Raw genomic sequence first — 15,120 nt, 5'->3', positions numbered from 1 at the left:
TGTGTGAAATTAATCATTAACTAACGGTTTGACAAAATAAAAATCATAAACTAATTGAATAATCATTAACTAACGGTTTGACTAACGGTTTGACCAAATAAAAATCATTAACTAATTGAATTAATGATAAATTTTGTAGATATCATTTGTGCTATAATTGCTAGATTGATTTTTTTGAATATGAATGTTTTTTATGTGAAAATAAGAAATTTATGTGATCTAGAATGTTTATTCGCAATTTTGTTCAATATTTTGAGATTTTAAGAATTAAATATAACTACCAATTTTTTTTTTCAACCGGTTATCCAAAACTTATATATCATATTTGTCAAGGATAGTTTAAAATTGTACGTATATGTGAGATAATGTTTGTAGATATTTATTTATTATATCATTTATATCATACCAATTTGACATTTTATTTGTTTTCAATTAGATTAAATCATTAAAAATATAATCCATTTATTATTTAAAAATGGGAGATTCTCATAAATAGTAATAAGTCGTTAAAATCATTTAAATGTGATATATCCACTTGTTATTTAGTTTTAATCTTAATAGAAATTCTATATGTTTATAATCTCAAAATGTAGTTTATGATTTGATAAAACAATTATTTAATATTTGATAATAGTAATGATATGCAAATTGCCAATGGATGAAGATTTTTTTTTGTTAAGATTGTGTGAAATTAATCATTAACTAACGGTTTGACAAAATAAAAATCATAAACTAATTGAATAATCATTAACTAACGGTTTGACTAACGGTTTGACCAAATAAAAATCATTAACTAACTGAATTAATGATAAATTTTGTAGATATCATTTGTGCTATAATTGCTAGATTGATTTTTTTGAATATGAATGTTTTTATGTGAAAATAAGAAATTTATGTGATCTAGAATGTTTATTCGCATGATTTTAGCAAACAAATATTTAATTATTGATTTATTTAAATTTTATTTAAATTTTAAAATTATATAATTTTTTAAAATTTTATAATATGATCAGTTATGTATATATACTATGTAGAATTTGATTAGTTGATTATTTCATATGCTAACATATTTTTTAATCTTTTTTATTTTTCTACAAAAATGTTATCTTTGTTATTTTAGATATATGATGATTTTGTTTTATTAGATTTCATTCTATATACATTATTAATTTCGAAATTATATTAAAATATTAAATTAATAATAAATATGTTTATGTATATTCAAAATATATTTGTTTACATATATTTAATTTTGAATTTAATTGTCCACTTTTTATGGTAAAAGATTATTATGATTTCCATAAATATAGATTGTTTTTGTTTTTGTTTTTGTTTTTTTTTGCTGTCATTAATTCTGTTTGGCAACTGGTTTTATTTTCATGAAATATTTTTTTAAAATTGGGGGTGTTTGGCTTCAAGTTGTCCTTCCCAATTAATAGTATAGATAATTTAACATTACATTCACAAAATAAATGGTGAGGTAAAATCTTCGCGTTACATACTTGCTTGATAAAAACCAGGTTCACTCAAATTGCTTAACCATAATAGTGTATATGTATTGGAGTGAATGGGAGTGAAAGTCGCAATAGGATATTAATGGGCCTGATTGGTTTCGGTTGTAATTTTAAGTTTTTGTCTGTAGATTTTAACATATGGCTGTAAATTTTATTGCTTCAATATTTTGATTGTAGAAATTAATTTTTTGGAATGCTTAAAAATATGTACTTTAGGAAAATTGGTTTGGTACAGCTAAAAAATAATAATTAAGGAAATATGGTGGCTGTGAATAAAAGAAAGAAATACAAAATTTGTAAAGTTTGATTGACGTGAATTTGTGGCTGTAGACCAAAATATATATATATATATATATTCTTTTACATAAACAGAGATTCTTAATATATTAAGATATGTAAAAATAGGATTTATTTCCAAAGCAGAACTTGGAAATAAAGCTATTATTCAAAACAAAAGAAAAACTGCAAAATTAAAAGTGCTCAACAGATTCATACCAGTCAAAACAACCTTAATTATCAAAATTTTAAAATAGGAAAGACCAAAACTGAATGAATAACCATGTAACACACTTGTATAAAAAAGAAAACATTGACCCTCTTTCTTATCTACATATTACTTCTAAATTTCAAAGAAGTATACAAAAGCAAAGGTCAATTCAAAAAAAGTTACAAAATGAATCGTCTCTTGTGTTTTCTGCTCATTATTGGATTGTGTGTAGGATTGAGTGACTCATTTAAATTTAATGAGAAAAACTCTGTATTCTTTAAGAGTTCCCTTAGTAGAAACAACGTCTTGAAGATTCATTGTTTATCGACAGACGATCTAGGCGTCCATTTTTTGCGTCCCGGGGAAACCTACGATTTTAGTTTCCATGATAGCTTTCTGACAACAAGTTTTGGTTGTTTCTTATGGCAAGGGCCTAATTTCAAGTTTCAGGCAGAGTTTGAGGCATATGAAGGTGGTGGTTTCATAGTTCATTATGGTAAAAAGAACTATTGGGATGCTAGAGAAGATGGAATCTATTTCACACATGGCAAAGAAATCCCTAAGTTAGAGTATAAGTGGAACTTAACCACCCCTGACTCGGCGGTGCAAACAAATGTAGCAGCTTTGTTTTAATGTTTACAACTTTTGTAATAAAATTATTATGTGCATGTAACGTAGTAACATACGCATTTGCTTTACAATATGACCATGCAGAATATATGCAGCCCATCAATTAAAAAAGTCCCCGTAGTAAATTGCTACATAAAATTAATGTAGCATTTCATTACATGGTTCGTCTTGTCCAAGTGAGTTTAGAATTTGGATACCAAATAAGTTGCATACACATACCAAATAAATTTGCTTAACCATAATATAAATAAATAGAGTGAAATGGGAGTGAAAGTAGCAATAGGATATTAATAGGTCTGATTGGTTACAGTTGTAATTTTAGGTTTTCGTCTGTAATTTTTGTGTTGAAATTTTTAGCTGTGACTGTAGATTTTATTGGTTTAATATTTTGGCTGTATAACTTAATTTTTTAGAATGGTTGAAAAAAAGTGTTTTAGGAAAAATGGCTTTGTACAGAAAAAATAATAATTAAGAAAATATGTTGGCTATAAATAAAAAATGGGAATATAAAATTTGTAAAGTTTGATTGTTGTGGATTTGTGGCTGTAGACCAATAAATGGTGACGTGTAACATTCTTGCTTGATAAAAACCAGGTTTACTTAAATTGCTTAACCATAATATATGTATTGGAGTGGATGGGACATGGGAGTGAAAGTCGCAATAGGATATTAATAGGTCTGATTGGTTTCGGTTGTAGTTTTAAGTTTTTGTCTGTAGATTTTAACATGTGGTTATAAATTTTATTGCTCTAATATTTTGACTGTAAAAATTAATTTTTTGGAATGCTTAATTATATGTGCTTTAGGAAAATTGGTTAGGTACAGCTAAAAAGTAATAATTAAGAAAATATGGTGGCTGTCAATAAAAAAAAAATACAAATTTGTAAAGTTTGATTGATGTGAATTTGTGGATGTTTTACATAAAAAGAGATTCTTAATATATTAAGATATGTAACAATAGGATTTATTTCCAAAGCAGAACTTGGAAATAAAGCTATTAGTCAAAACAAAAGAAAAACTGCAAAATTAAAAGTACTCAACAGATTCATACCAGTCAAAACAACCTTAATTATCAAAAGTTTCAAAATATGAAAGACCAAAACTTAATGAACAACCATGTAACACACTTGTATATAAAAAGAACATTGTCCCTCTTTCTTATCTACATATTACTTCTAAATCTCAAAGATCAGTTCAAAAAAGTTAACACAATGAATCGTCTCTTGTGTTTTCTGCTCGTTATTGGATTGTGCGTAGGATTGAGTGACTCATTTGAGAAAAACACTGTATTCATTAAGAGTTCTCTTGGTCTAGACAATGCTTTGAAGATTCATTGCAGATCAAAAGACGACGATCTAGGTTTCCATTTCTTACGTACCGGAGAAACCTACGATTTTAGTTTTCATGATGGCATTGCGGGGACGTTATTTGCTTGTGACTTATGGCAAGGGCCTAATTTCAAGTTTCATACATCGTTTGTAGCATATGAAAGTGGTTCTTTGGTATTTCATCATGGTAAAAAAAACTATTGGGATGCTAGAGAAGATGGAATCTATTTCACACATGGAAAAGAAATGCCTAAGTTAGAGTATAAGTGGGATGTAAACCACTAAATTAATTTAGCATCTTTGTTTTAATGTTAACAACTTATGTGATAAATTATTATTATGTGCATTTGTGCATGTAAGGCATTGCTTTATATATGACCATGAGGAATTAATTAAGGTATCGGCAAAGCCCAACACATAATGATATCCAAGTTCTTTTGAATATATATGCAGCCCATCAATGAAAATGTTCCCTAACCAAATTGCTACATAGAATTGTAGCATTTCATAAAGGAAGACTTGCGAGTTTGAGCAAATATTTTGTAGTATATATGTCATATTACTAGATGCAATTTTTGCTGATGAATCAAATATTCAAATGCATAGAGTAATATATTTTTCGTTATTAATATTTTTCTGAATAATTATTAAATAATTTGTGTATGGTTTTCAATTAGTAATCATGTTCATTATTTTATCGTAATAATATAGTTTTGGTGTTTTTATACATTTTTATAACTATATTTTATATTTATTTTGTTCATTTTTTATTTAATCATTGTAGTACATACATGAAAGGGGATCAACTGATCTGCCAAAATTTCAAAAATCTCCTCATTATTATAACCAAAAGACATTTAGTCTATAAACAAACAACAAAAAAATTACTTATGCTTGACGTAGGTGGAATTATATCCTAGGTCCTCTACTGAGTACATATATGGTTAACCAATCATAAAAATCTCGCAAATGCACATATTTTAAAACGTTAAATCCATTATTCAAAATTCGTTTGAAATCACAATTACTTATTTTTGCAATTTTTTGCTAAGTTTAAACTAGACAAATCTATTGTAGTGATGGTTATTCTATCTTGTTTAGTTTTGCATATGTCACTTATTATATTAAATTTAGTCACTTAATTAACTAGTTATCTATTATTTGATCGTTTTGCACGTAACACAAAATATCAACTAATTGATTTTACGCATCATGTAGTTTATTTAAAACAGTTGTACCACGATTGTCTAAGAATAAAACAACTAATACTATGATTTTTATGTATAAAGTTACAACGTGAGCAAAAATCTATCAAAACATCACAGTTAAATAATTTTCATATAAAAATAACACAAAAGAAATTAGTCAATATGTGTAAGAAAAAAAAACAATAGTATTAATTTTCACATTTCCACCAAATCTTCTATGATCCCAAAGATTTTCTTTTTTAATCTTTTGATAGTGGGAGGGATCTTTGTTATATCATCGTCAAACAAGATATAGTGTCACTATTTAATTTAGATACACACGCGTGTGCATGTTTCCATATAATAGTTTCTATTGTAGTGTATATTTTTCAAAATACTACAAGAGAAAATATACTCTCATATAAATAAATAAATATGCATTCTAAATATATAGGATCATTCTTTACGAATCTCACGACAACGAAGAACAGATTTGCATAGTATATATAAGATTGATTGCGTTACGGAAAATATCATCAAATTATTATATCTATATTGGAGTGTATCTAAAATTATGACGATATGTTTTTGACTTGTCAGTTCAGAAAAATGTGCCACTGAATTTTTCTAAGACCCATTCGAGCATAAACATCTATTCAAAAAGTATATATACACCTTTTATTTCAAACTAAGTAGTATTTAAAAGTTCAGTTTTAGATTAAAATATATAATTTACTTGGTTATTAATCGAACAAATTATAATTTTGCATTAAAAATAGAAAACATTAATTACAGAAACAATTTTTTTGTTACTTATATCAATAATAAATTAATACTAAGTTTCAAATGTAAATAAAATGTATAATATAGATCAGAATGAATAAAAGTTTTATATGATATGTCAAATGGAACAAACTTAGTTTTAGATTCACGTTTGCGATTGGAACAAAAATTTAATTATATAAAAATTTTGAACGAATACACATAATTTATATGGTATTATATAAAGAAGTTTATATATCTATGATTTTATAATCATTATAGAGTTTCTTTGTAAACTTGTTTTACCTTTCTGCAATGTGGTTAACACAAATATTTTATTTTTCTTTTCTTCCATGCACTCCGATTAAGACCTAACAAATAATTAATACCTATAATTTACCATTATATTTATAAGAATAAAATAACAAGATAAAGAAGCAAGAATCAACCTTAGTCATTATAAGTGCAAAGGCTGCCACCAAACTTAACCAAGAAAAATAAAAGATGAACAACTCTTTTTTTTCCCCATTACTAATCATTCTTTTTGTTTCTTTGATTATTATATTTCTTGTGTTTATGTTTGTTTATTATTTTAAGGCTTATCTAGATTGAACCCATCTAAATATAACATTATGACTTTTATTATTATTGAATGTCGATTTCACTTTCTAAAGCCAATAAAGGTGATCGATGGACATATGCTTTTGGCCATATGCCAGTGAGTTAGTGATTATATATCATTTGCAATCTCAAAGAACACAAATATGACCTTACACAAAGACAACAGTCATAACTCATAACCTTTCATATCTTTCTATGTTTAATTTATAACTAAGGACATTTATTTATATTATTACAACTAGTCTTTGTTGAATAAATTAAAACATATGTTTTGGCCTAAAGAAAAACATAATCATTTGGAAGATGTGGTAATGATAAAATACATTAGTTCGAAATCTTCTTTTCAGCCTTCTCACTTCGAATCCCAACATTAAATTTACTATATTTTTGGCATATCAATAGTTTTCTGAAGTCTTAAAGTATGTATCCAAAGAAGTCTAAGAACATCAACTCAAAAATATATGTCATCGATACACATTTTTTGTCTACCATAGATCATATCAAATTTATGTTTGAAATATTATAGGTTTAAACAAATGCATACAAACATGCTATTTATTATTAATTTATCATTTACAAACATGTTGAAACAATCATGTGGGTTTTGAGTTTGTTCTCGTCACACTTTAAGTAGTATCCCTCGTATGTCGTAACCAAAGATAAAAACAAGAAGATGTATTTTTGAGAAAAAAGAATTAACATAATTTGATGTTCATACTAGTACAACATTTTTTCCGATTTGTATCTTTCAAAACCCCAAAATATTTCCTCTCTCTCAGTGTTTTTTTTTACCAAGGCATTCCAAATCACTTTTTTAAATCCTTTATGAATCCAATGGCTTCAATATCACTTGAACTCCATACTTAGGTTTTATAGTAAGAACAACCATTGGGGCATGCCTATAATTATTCGATATCGTGAAGTTAAACTTGGAAATTAGCGTCGCTAATATTATCTTTGCTTCCATCAATGCAAACTGTTGTCCTATACAGTTTCTTGGACCGGCTGCAAATGGGATGAAATGGCGACCGGACGCGAATGGCCTACCTCCAAAACGTTCGGGGTTGAATTCGTTTGCGTCTTTACCCCATAACTCTTCACTGTGATGGATCGCGAGAACCGGTATCCATATAGATAAACCTTTAGGAATGGTTAGATCACCTAGTTTTAGATCTTCAAATGCCATCCTTGGTAGAAGAGTAGCTGGAGGATAAAGTCTTAGTGACTCGTTAATCACTTTGCTTAACTGTTTGCAAAAGAGAAGAGAAAAAGACAAAGAAGTTAGCATAAATTTTTCTAATAATTTTTGTCGGAAAATCATATCTTTGTGATCATGCGAAGTGCCTCTTGACTCTTTCTCAAACATCTTTTTTAGTTTGGGAATTGACTTTTCCTTTTGGAAAAAAAAAAGACTATCAATGAAGCTGTCAAAATCTAATCATTAGTTAATACAGGTTTAGATCTTTTAGATAATATTTTATACAAAGCATGCCTTAGTGCTAATCACTAAACAAATATTATAAATGCTTCAAAAATCTACTTACCAATCTCTAGATCGTATCCAATTTCAAAGCTGGCTTAAACCAATGCTAATCATATCTAAAGATTTCTAAGAACAAAAATATGATTCTTTGTAGAATGATTATATAAACAATATGTACCCATTGATCCCAAATGAATAGATATCAGTAAAATATCAATAAACCTTAGCTAGATACTTTTTTATATTTGTAAATTGGGTCTTGGCTAGGAATTAAGACAAAGCATGAAGACAAAACTAAATGATATCTACTCATTAGGGTTCTTCTTGTGCGGACTATGACTATGTTAAGAGAGCTTAGTTATGGAAGACGCACTACGGATGCTAGTGGCATTGCCTATACTGTGTTAAATGTTAATACCCCACACGCACCCATCATAAAGCTAATTCAAATAAAAATAATATAAGTTACTATATGATATAGTTGTAGAATTGTTATTTGGAGCAAACAACAAATATCATCTTTTTATATCTATGGGGTTAGTGGAGTTCGAGTCCTACTGAAAATCTAAACAATGTGGTCAGGACAAAAAACTAAAGGCCTAAAAGTTGAAACTGTCACTATATGGATTAGTAGACTAGACCGTACCGTACACCAAACTCATGAATGGTTAGCCACAAATTGTCATAACCGCGGTCCGCCACTAACTACTCTGTCTCGTATAACATAAATCCTATGTTGACTCTATGAATTTGCAAGAGATATATTGATATTTGGTCTACGTTTTAGAAGTTATAAGTTGTATATGTAAAAGTGAATGTACGTACCGAGGTTAGTTTGGATAGTCGATCGACCGAGGGAAGGCTATCGCAGCCAAAGACCTCTCTGACCTCGTCGCGGACTTTTTCTTGCCAGGTGGGATTATCGGCGAGGAGCATCATTGTCCATGTGAGGAGCAAAGCAGTGGTCTCATGGCCAGCAAAGAAGAATGTTTTGCATTCATCCATTATCAACTGGAGATTGTTATTGTTGTTGTTGTTATTGTTATTCTTGTCGCTATCCATTTCGTTCAAGAGAAGCCCGAGAAGGTCGTCGCCGTGAGTGCTGCTCCGACCCATCTCAGCGCAGTCTCGCCGGCTTTGTATGATCTCAATCAACAAACGTTCCACTTCCATTTTCAGGGACTTAATCTCTCTGTTGTATTTGCTTGGAAGAAACCTAGATACAAAATATGTGTCAACGTTAGACCAAAATTAAAAGGTTAATCATAAATACTAAATAGTGACTCAAATATTTTTGCATCATAGCCTCACAAATATTTAATTTTTATTTTAAAATTTGTATGGTGGCAGCGGACTTGTCTAGTATGTTTCATCCGCTGCCACCTTAAACAATTTAAGCCTCTCCAATCAATGGAAAAAATTATAAAAAGATTACGATTTTTTGGGTGAAGAAGAAAACGAACCGGCTGCCGGGAAAGCAGAGGTGGCGGGTGGCTTGAGCGCAACGGCGCTGGAGGACAGTGAGATGGTTAAAAAGCTCTTTGCCTTTCTCAAAACTGCTTCCAAACTCCGTCCTAGATATAATATCAGCTGTGAGCTTATGCATCTCCTCACCTATCTCCACCTCACCTCCTCCTTCCCCAACTTCCTTCCTCAGCCTCTCCACTAGCCTGCTTGTACAGTCCACCATGTGCCTTGCGTATCCCTACATCATAAAGGGTATTAATTTTTTCATTCAACGTCAAGTACTAATTTTGCAATTTCATTTTGCATGAGGTTAGTTTATTGACGTGCCTTAAGTCTTTCACTGGTAAATGCCGGTGCAGCGAGGTGGCGTTGGTGGTGCCAATCTTGGCCATTAGCCATAAGGAGACCGCGGCCAATAAAATTCTTAGTCCCTTGTTGTTGGAGCCAAGATCTTCCACTTACACCATTGTGTTTCATCAGCAACTCCTTTATCAATTCTGTTTCCGTTAAGCAAAGCCTAGGATCCGTCCCGTTCCACACAATAAACCTCTTCCCTGTTTTATCAAAACGTTATCTAATATAAGGTTTACTCATTTTATAACATGTAATCAAATTTAAAGGCCAAAACATTCTTCCCAAAGTTTTTGCAATACAAATGAACCATTAGCCCCCCCAAAAAAAAATCAATTAAAGTTGGTTATTAAGTTAATAACAAAATCTATGTTTAGAATATAACAATTTTGTTACAATTCAAGACCATACCGTACTGTTTGGACCAAGCAACGTAATGCGGGAGGAGGCGGCCAACGATGTCATGGTGAATAGAGTCACAATCTTTGGAAGCGGATTGCTTAACCATGGCCGAGATTTCGAGGATGTTTCCGGTTAACGGACGCGGTTTAGGACCGGTCACGCCTTGCCGTTCCATGATCTTCTTGATTCGCCTAGGTGTTAGCCAGTAACACGATATGGTGTCGTATAAAACTCTCAACATTAACGTCACGAATATAACGAGGAGTGAATTTAATATTGTAAGCAACATTTTTTTTGGTTTTAATTTTTTCCCTTTCAGCAACAAAGAGATTCGAAAAGAAAAGTAAAAGATGTTTAAGAGGGAGAGATAGAGAACAATATGGTGTATTTATAGTGTTGTAACGAAGTCTCGATGTAATAAAATATATTTCAAGTAGGGTACTAAATCAAGAAGAACTAATTATGATACTTGCATATTCATTTAAAGAAATGGAAGATATGGGAGAATTAAATCAGTAAAAATCTTGATATTTTTTACCTTATTTTGCTACACATTACCATTTAATTCACATACCATTATTGCAAAAACAAGTTTTAATATTTCACAAACTTTGGAAAGTTTCTCAAACTACCACAAAATTTTTATGTCCATGAAGGGTTCCCCTTTTTCATTATTGCCAAAGGGTTCCTATAAGAGTTCAAGAAATGTTCTAAATTTATTTAAGAACGCTTCTTATTTTATTTTATTTTTTGGTACATCCTAAAAGCTTAAGAAATTTTTCTAAAATATTTTTTTTAAATCTAAAAAATATTATTTACCAACATTATATAAATTTAAATTAATGGCCTTTCTAAAAAAAATTTGGATTTTGAAGTAATAAAATTATACAAATAAATTAAAATTATTTAAGGAGGATTAAAGGAGAAAAAAAAAAGTATATATATTATTAAGGATAAGTGTCGAAAAAACAGTATTTATAGATGGTATAAAAATGTCTACATTATAAAGAAAAGTCAAATAATAACTAAAACTTTGGACATTCGGGTTAAACAACTTTTAAATTATAAGTTTGTGAAATACTAATAAGTAATAAATTAAGCAAACCATTTAAGCAAAAATCTAATAGATTAGACATTAGAGAATGCAAACCATGTGTTGACAAAAAAAAAAAAAAAACCATGTTTTATTGAAACTAATCGTGCATTAAAAGTTGTTAACACTATTTTGTGTGTCATCGTGTAAGAAAATCAAACTTAGAATAGTACGAGAGGTCAAAAGACGTGTAAGAACGCCTTCTCTGGGAGAATACATGTCCTTTTTGTACTACTACATCAATTGCCTCAACATATCAAATTATCAACAATCTGACTACAGAGAATACATGTCTTTGTTGTACGTTCTTGTTTTGAAAATTCGTAAGGACATGCTCACGTACAACAAGTCTGATGATAAACCACCGGTTTGCGTAAACGGGTTCTGTCTAGCTTGATTCTATTTTGATGATCTTCACTTGGTTTGGTAAAAGACCCTAAACTATGTTCAAATTAGCCAAAAAGACAGACAAAGAAAACAAAAATGGAACTGGGTTAGACAACCTTGCTCTCAATCAAAAGCTCTGTCTTTTGTCTTCAGATGTGTTTCTTTTCTTTATCAGAGGACCTGGAATGACTTGACAAAGTCCACTGCGTATAGTTGGTGTACAAGGCAAACATTACAAAGTATGAGAAACAGAGAATCATGATCAGTGCGTCGAATAGGAAAGGGTACTTTTGGGGAGGTTGAATGGTAAGGTAGAGGACATGAAGAACTACGGAAATGAAGAAATGGGTTCTTAGTAAGAAAACATAACCCGGGAAGTTTGTAAATGAGAAAAATGAAGCTTTAGTTTTCTCTATCGAATGGTGATTCCCAGGTGAATGATGGATGATGGTGAAGAGAAAAGATAATGTTAGGTAAGGGATCAAGAGTTTGTCACGGCAAAGAAGAGGGAACATCGAGAAGAGAGCGTAATAGGTTAAATGACTGAAATGGTCAGGGAGTTTGAGAGCTAATAGTGTTGCAGAGAGAAAAGGCATCAGGATTGATTTCTCATGCACTGCAGATTCAAACACAATGAAACAAAAAAAAAGTACCATTACATTAGTAATTTATGGCAATTGGCAAATATGGTGATATTGAATGTGGAGATAATGATCAAGTTAAAATACCTTGGAAGGAAAACAAGTAGAAAGCCATTGAACTGTTGAGCAAGCCATATAAGAAACCTTCATTGCTTGGTGACAAGATTTGCTGAACCATTGAAGGGAAAGAAGCCAATACAGTTGCAGCTAAGCTAATAGATTTGAGGGATGGTGTTGTGAACAGTTTTTTCCATTTTATGAGTATGGACGTAGTGCACCAGAAATTTGCCACGTAATCCTCATATATTCCCCTCTCAAATGGAGCAAGACGGGAGAGAACCTGCATCATCAGCAATTTGCTTCTCCTTAATAAGCAAAAAACGAACAAGAGCTATTGGGTAGGTAGGTGTGTGCAATTTACATCCGAGTAGGAAGCAGAATGTACAATTTTCTTCGTTCTACCAGAGACAAATAATTAGTTTTTCTTTTTCGAGAAGTTATCAAATATGTATTTACCATTAAGAAGTCGTCCAAAGATTGCAGATATGGCCACCAAACAATACCAAATGTCACTATGACTGCAATTCCAAGCTTAACCACAGAAAGTATTGGGTTTTTCCTTCTGAGTGATTTTCCAAGCAGATGGCTGAAAAAGGCAGGAGCAAAGTATGCACTCATCTGCAACATGGACACAATCAAACAGTATTGACATGTTAAACTGGAGCAGAATTTGACCAACATGCTATAACTAGTTACATACATAAACAAAGGGACAAATCAAGCCCTGCATAAGATTAAATTCTATGTACAGAACAGTGTACATAACTGTGACGATGGGAAGTACGTATGGCAATAAACACTACATAACAACCTCAACAAATTAGACATTTTGAGATAATGGTTGTAACTCTACTCATATTTTAGAGCCATTACATGTCAGATCATCTACAAATAACTAAAAAGGATCAAGCACTAACTTAATCTTTCTGTAAAATAGAGCAAAGTATACAAACATTCTACTAGGTAAACATAAGAAAAACAAAAGTAGAAAATTTACCTGTTTATGACTGAGAGCTAGACTGAACAAAACACAAGTGAGAACCTCGCTCCCACAGAGTACCGCAGCAATAGCACCGACTGTTAGACCCAAGCTGATACAATTGTACTAAAACAAACATAATTCTAATGAGAATCATATACAAACAACCATAGAACATGGTATATAACCACAATACAAACCTGAAAATGGCCATGATCAATGAGGATCAAACAAGGGTTTAAGAGAATCATAGCAATATGCCATGCCACTTCACTCTTACTGCTCCTAGTTCGATTCCTATGGTACACCAACACAAAAAACAGAGCAGCTGGGAAGAATATGAGAGCATCAGACGATAAGACTGTCCATCTCATCAACAGTTTTCTGCATATCAAAACCCAATGTAACTCCAATTAACCAACCTAATTACACACAACAAGCAACAAATTGAAGGATCAGATCAGATCAGATCAAGTATGATTGATATACCCAAGATAAGACTCGTGACCACGAGAGCTTAGAAGAGCAACGGACTCAGGATTGAACATTCTAAGTAAGATTCCATGGATGTAACTCTGATAAGCAGTCAAAGGAGGATAATCTAATCCCCAGTAAGTAAGATCGTTGTTAGTGCCGTTTCTATACCAATCGATGATCGGAAGATTCGTTGTTAACTCCATCCAATGTCTCTGAGCTTCGAAATCGCCGAACTTAGGTGGAGTTCCGGCGCCGGAGTATGGATACATCGATACAGCAGATCTGATCAGTAATGCGAAGAGGGAGATACAGATGAATGAAGTGGTGGTGCCTTTATGTGTTAACCACCACCAAGTATCAATCGAAGATCCGATTTGTGGTGATGCCGGAGCTGTGATGTCATCGTCGCCGGAATGTTTCGCCGGCTTCTTCTTCGGCATATTTGTTTTGTTTGTCTTCTCCGTTTAGTTTTCTCACCTAAAGCTGATTGCAACATCGACCCACCCGTGATGTTTGGATGAGTTGGTAAATTCGGTTTACGGATCGGTCTAAGTTTGGGTTTAGTGAAAATTGTAAACAAGCCCTCTTATTTTATATTGTTTTGTAAATCTACCCTCTATTTTGAAAAATGTAGGAACACTATTCAATTTTCTGGTTAAGCATATCGTATTGTTGAATCTATTTACCTATTAGTTCAAATGCACTGTTTCGGTCCTCAAAATGGTTTTCAACATCCTCTTTCATGGATGATCTTAACTTTAGACTAATTAGATGGGGTCACACGATTCCCTACAATTCTCATGATAAAACTAAGACAAGCACTTGTTCTTTATTATGCTTGTGCTAATGAGATATTGGTCATTCTACACTAGAAAGGCTTATGTTTCTCCACCTACTAATTTTGCGGATGGAGTTAGATGGATGAAGAATCTTTTCCGGGATAAGAATACTGCCATGATTCTCAAAATTGCCTTTCAAGCCTCGATGTATCTTTAGCAAGCTTTGTCCCTTCTAGCCACTTGGTTCGATGTTTTCCAGCCTCACTCTTAATGTTTGTTTGGTTTATGTATCTTTTTGGTAAGTGTTACTCGTTGCAAGAGTTGGTTCTTATCGTTACCGAGAAGCTCAAGTAAAGTATCTCATCTGATTTCAGATGCGGCAACTTCAAAATGATCGTTATCGATATCGTTCCCGAGGAATATGACAAACGTCTCATCAACATTGCAAACACAGCTCCCAAGATATTCATCG

The 15,120-nt window shown here is 31.6% G+C and overlaps 4 protein-coding genes across 4 annotated transcripts; 2 read left to right on the top strand and 2 right to left on the bottom strand.

Annotated features, from left to right (window-relative positions):
- The first annotated feature begins 2,187 nt into the window (after window positions 1-2,187).
- On the top strand, window positions 2,188-2,634 carry LOC17880457 (S-protein homolog 9). The gene has a single exon (XM_006285904.1). It carries the CDS (start codon window positions 2,188-2,190, stop codon window positions 2,632-2,634), a length of 447 nt encoding a protein of 148 aa, XP_006285966.1.
- A 1,208-nt stretch (window positions 2,635-3,842) lies between these two features.
- LOC17879524 (S-protein homolog 9) lies at window positions 3,843-4,244 on the top strand. Its single transcript, XM_006285890.1, has one exon. It carries the CDS (start codon window positions 3,843-3,845, stop codon window positions 4,242-4,244), a length of 402 nt encoding a protein of 133 aa, XP_006285952.1.
- Window positions 4,245-7,215: 2,971 nt separating this feature from the next.
- Window positions 7,216-10,521, bottom strand: LOC17879648 (cytokinin hydroxylase). The gene is made up of 5 exons (XM_006285436.2): window positions 10,242-10,521; window positions 9,807-10,033; window positions 9,476-9,717; window positions 8,838-9,228; window positions 7,216-7,775 (listed from the first exon to the last, which is right to left on the bottom strand). Exons 1-5 carry the CDS (start codon window positions 10,519-10,521, stop codon window positions 7,353-7,355), a joined length of 1,563 nt encoding a protein of 520 aa, XP_006285498.1. The 3' UTR covers window positions 7,216-7,352.
- A 951-nt stretch (window positions 10,522-11,472) lies between these two features.
- Window positions 11,473-14,353, bottom strand: LOC17879686 (probable dolichyl pyrophosphate Man9GlcNAc2 alpha-1,3-glucosyltransferase). Its single transcript, XM_006283451.2, has 6 exons — window positions 13,882-14,353; window positions 13,593-13,776; window positions 13,411-13,518; window positions 12,870-13,031; window positions 12,441-12,693; window positions 11,473-12,328 (listed from the first exon to the last, which is right to left on the bottom strand). Exons 1-6 carry the CDS (start codon window positions 14,307-14,309, stop codon window positions 11,862-11,864), a joined length of 1,602 nt encoding a protein of 533 aa, XP_006283513.1. The 5' UTR covers window positions 14,310-14,353; the 3' UTR covers window positions 11,473-11,861.
- Window positions 14,354-15,120: the final 767 nt, after the last annotated feature.

The sequence above is a fragment of the Capsella rubella genome, unplaced genomic scaffold (genome assembly GCF_000375325.1).
Source record: "Capsella rubella cultivar Monte Gargano unplaced genomic scaffold, Caprub1_0 scaffold_7, whole genome shotgun sequence".
Lineage (NCBI taxonomy): Eukaryota > Viridiplantae > Streptophyta > Magnoliopsida > Brassicales > Brassicaceae > Capsella > Capsella rubella.
This window is presented reverse-complemented; position numbering and strand designations above follow the sequence as displayed.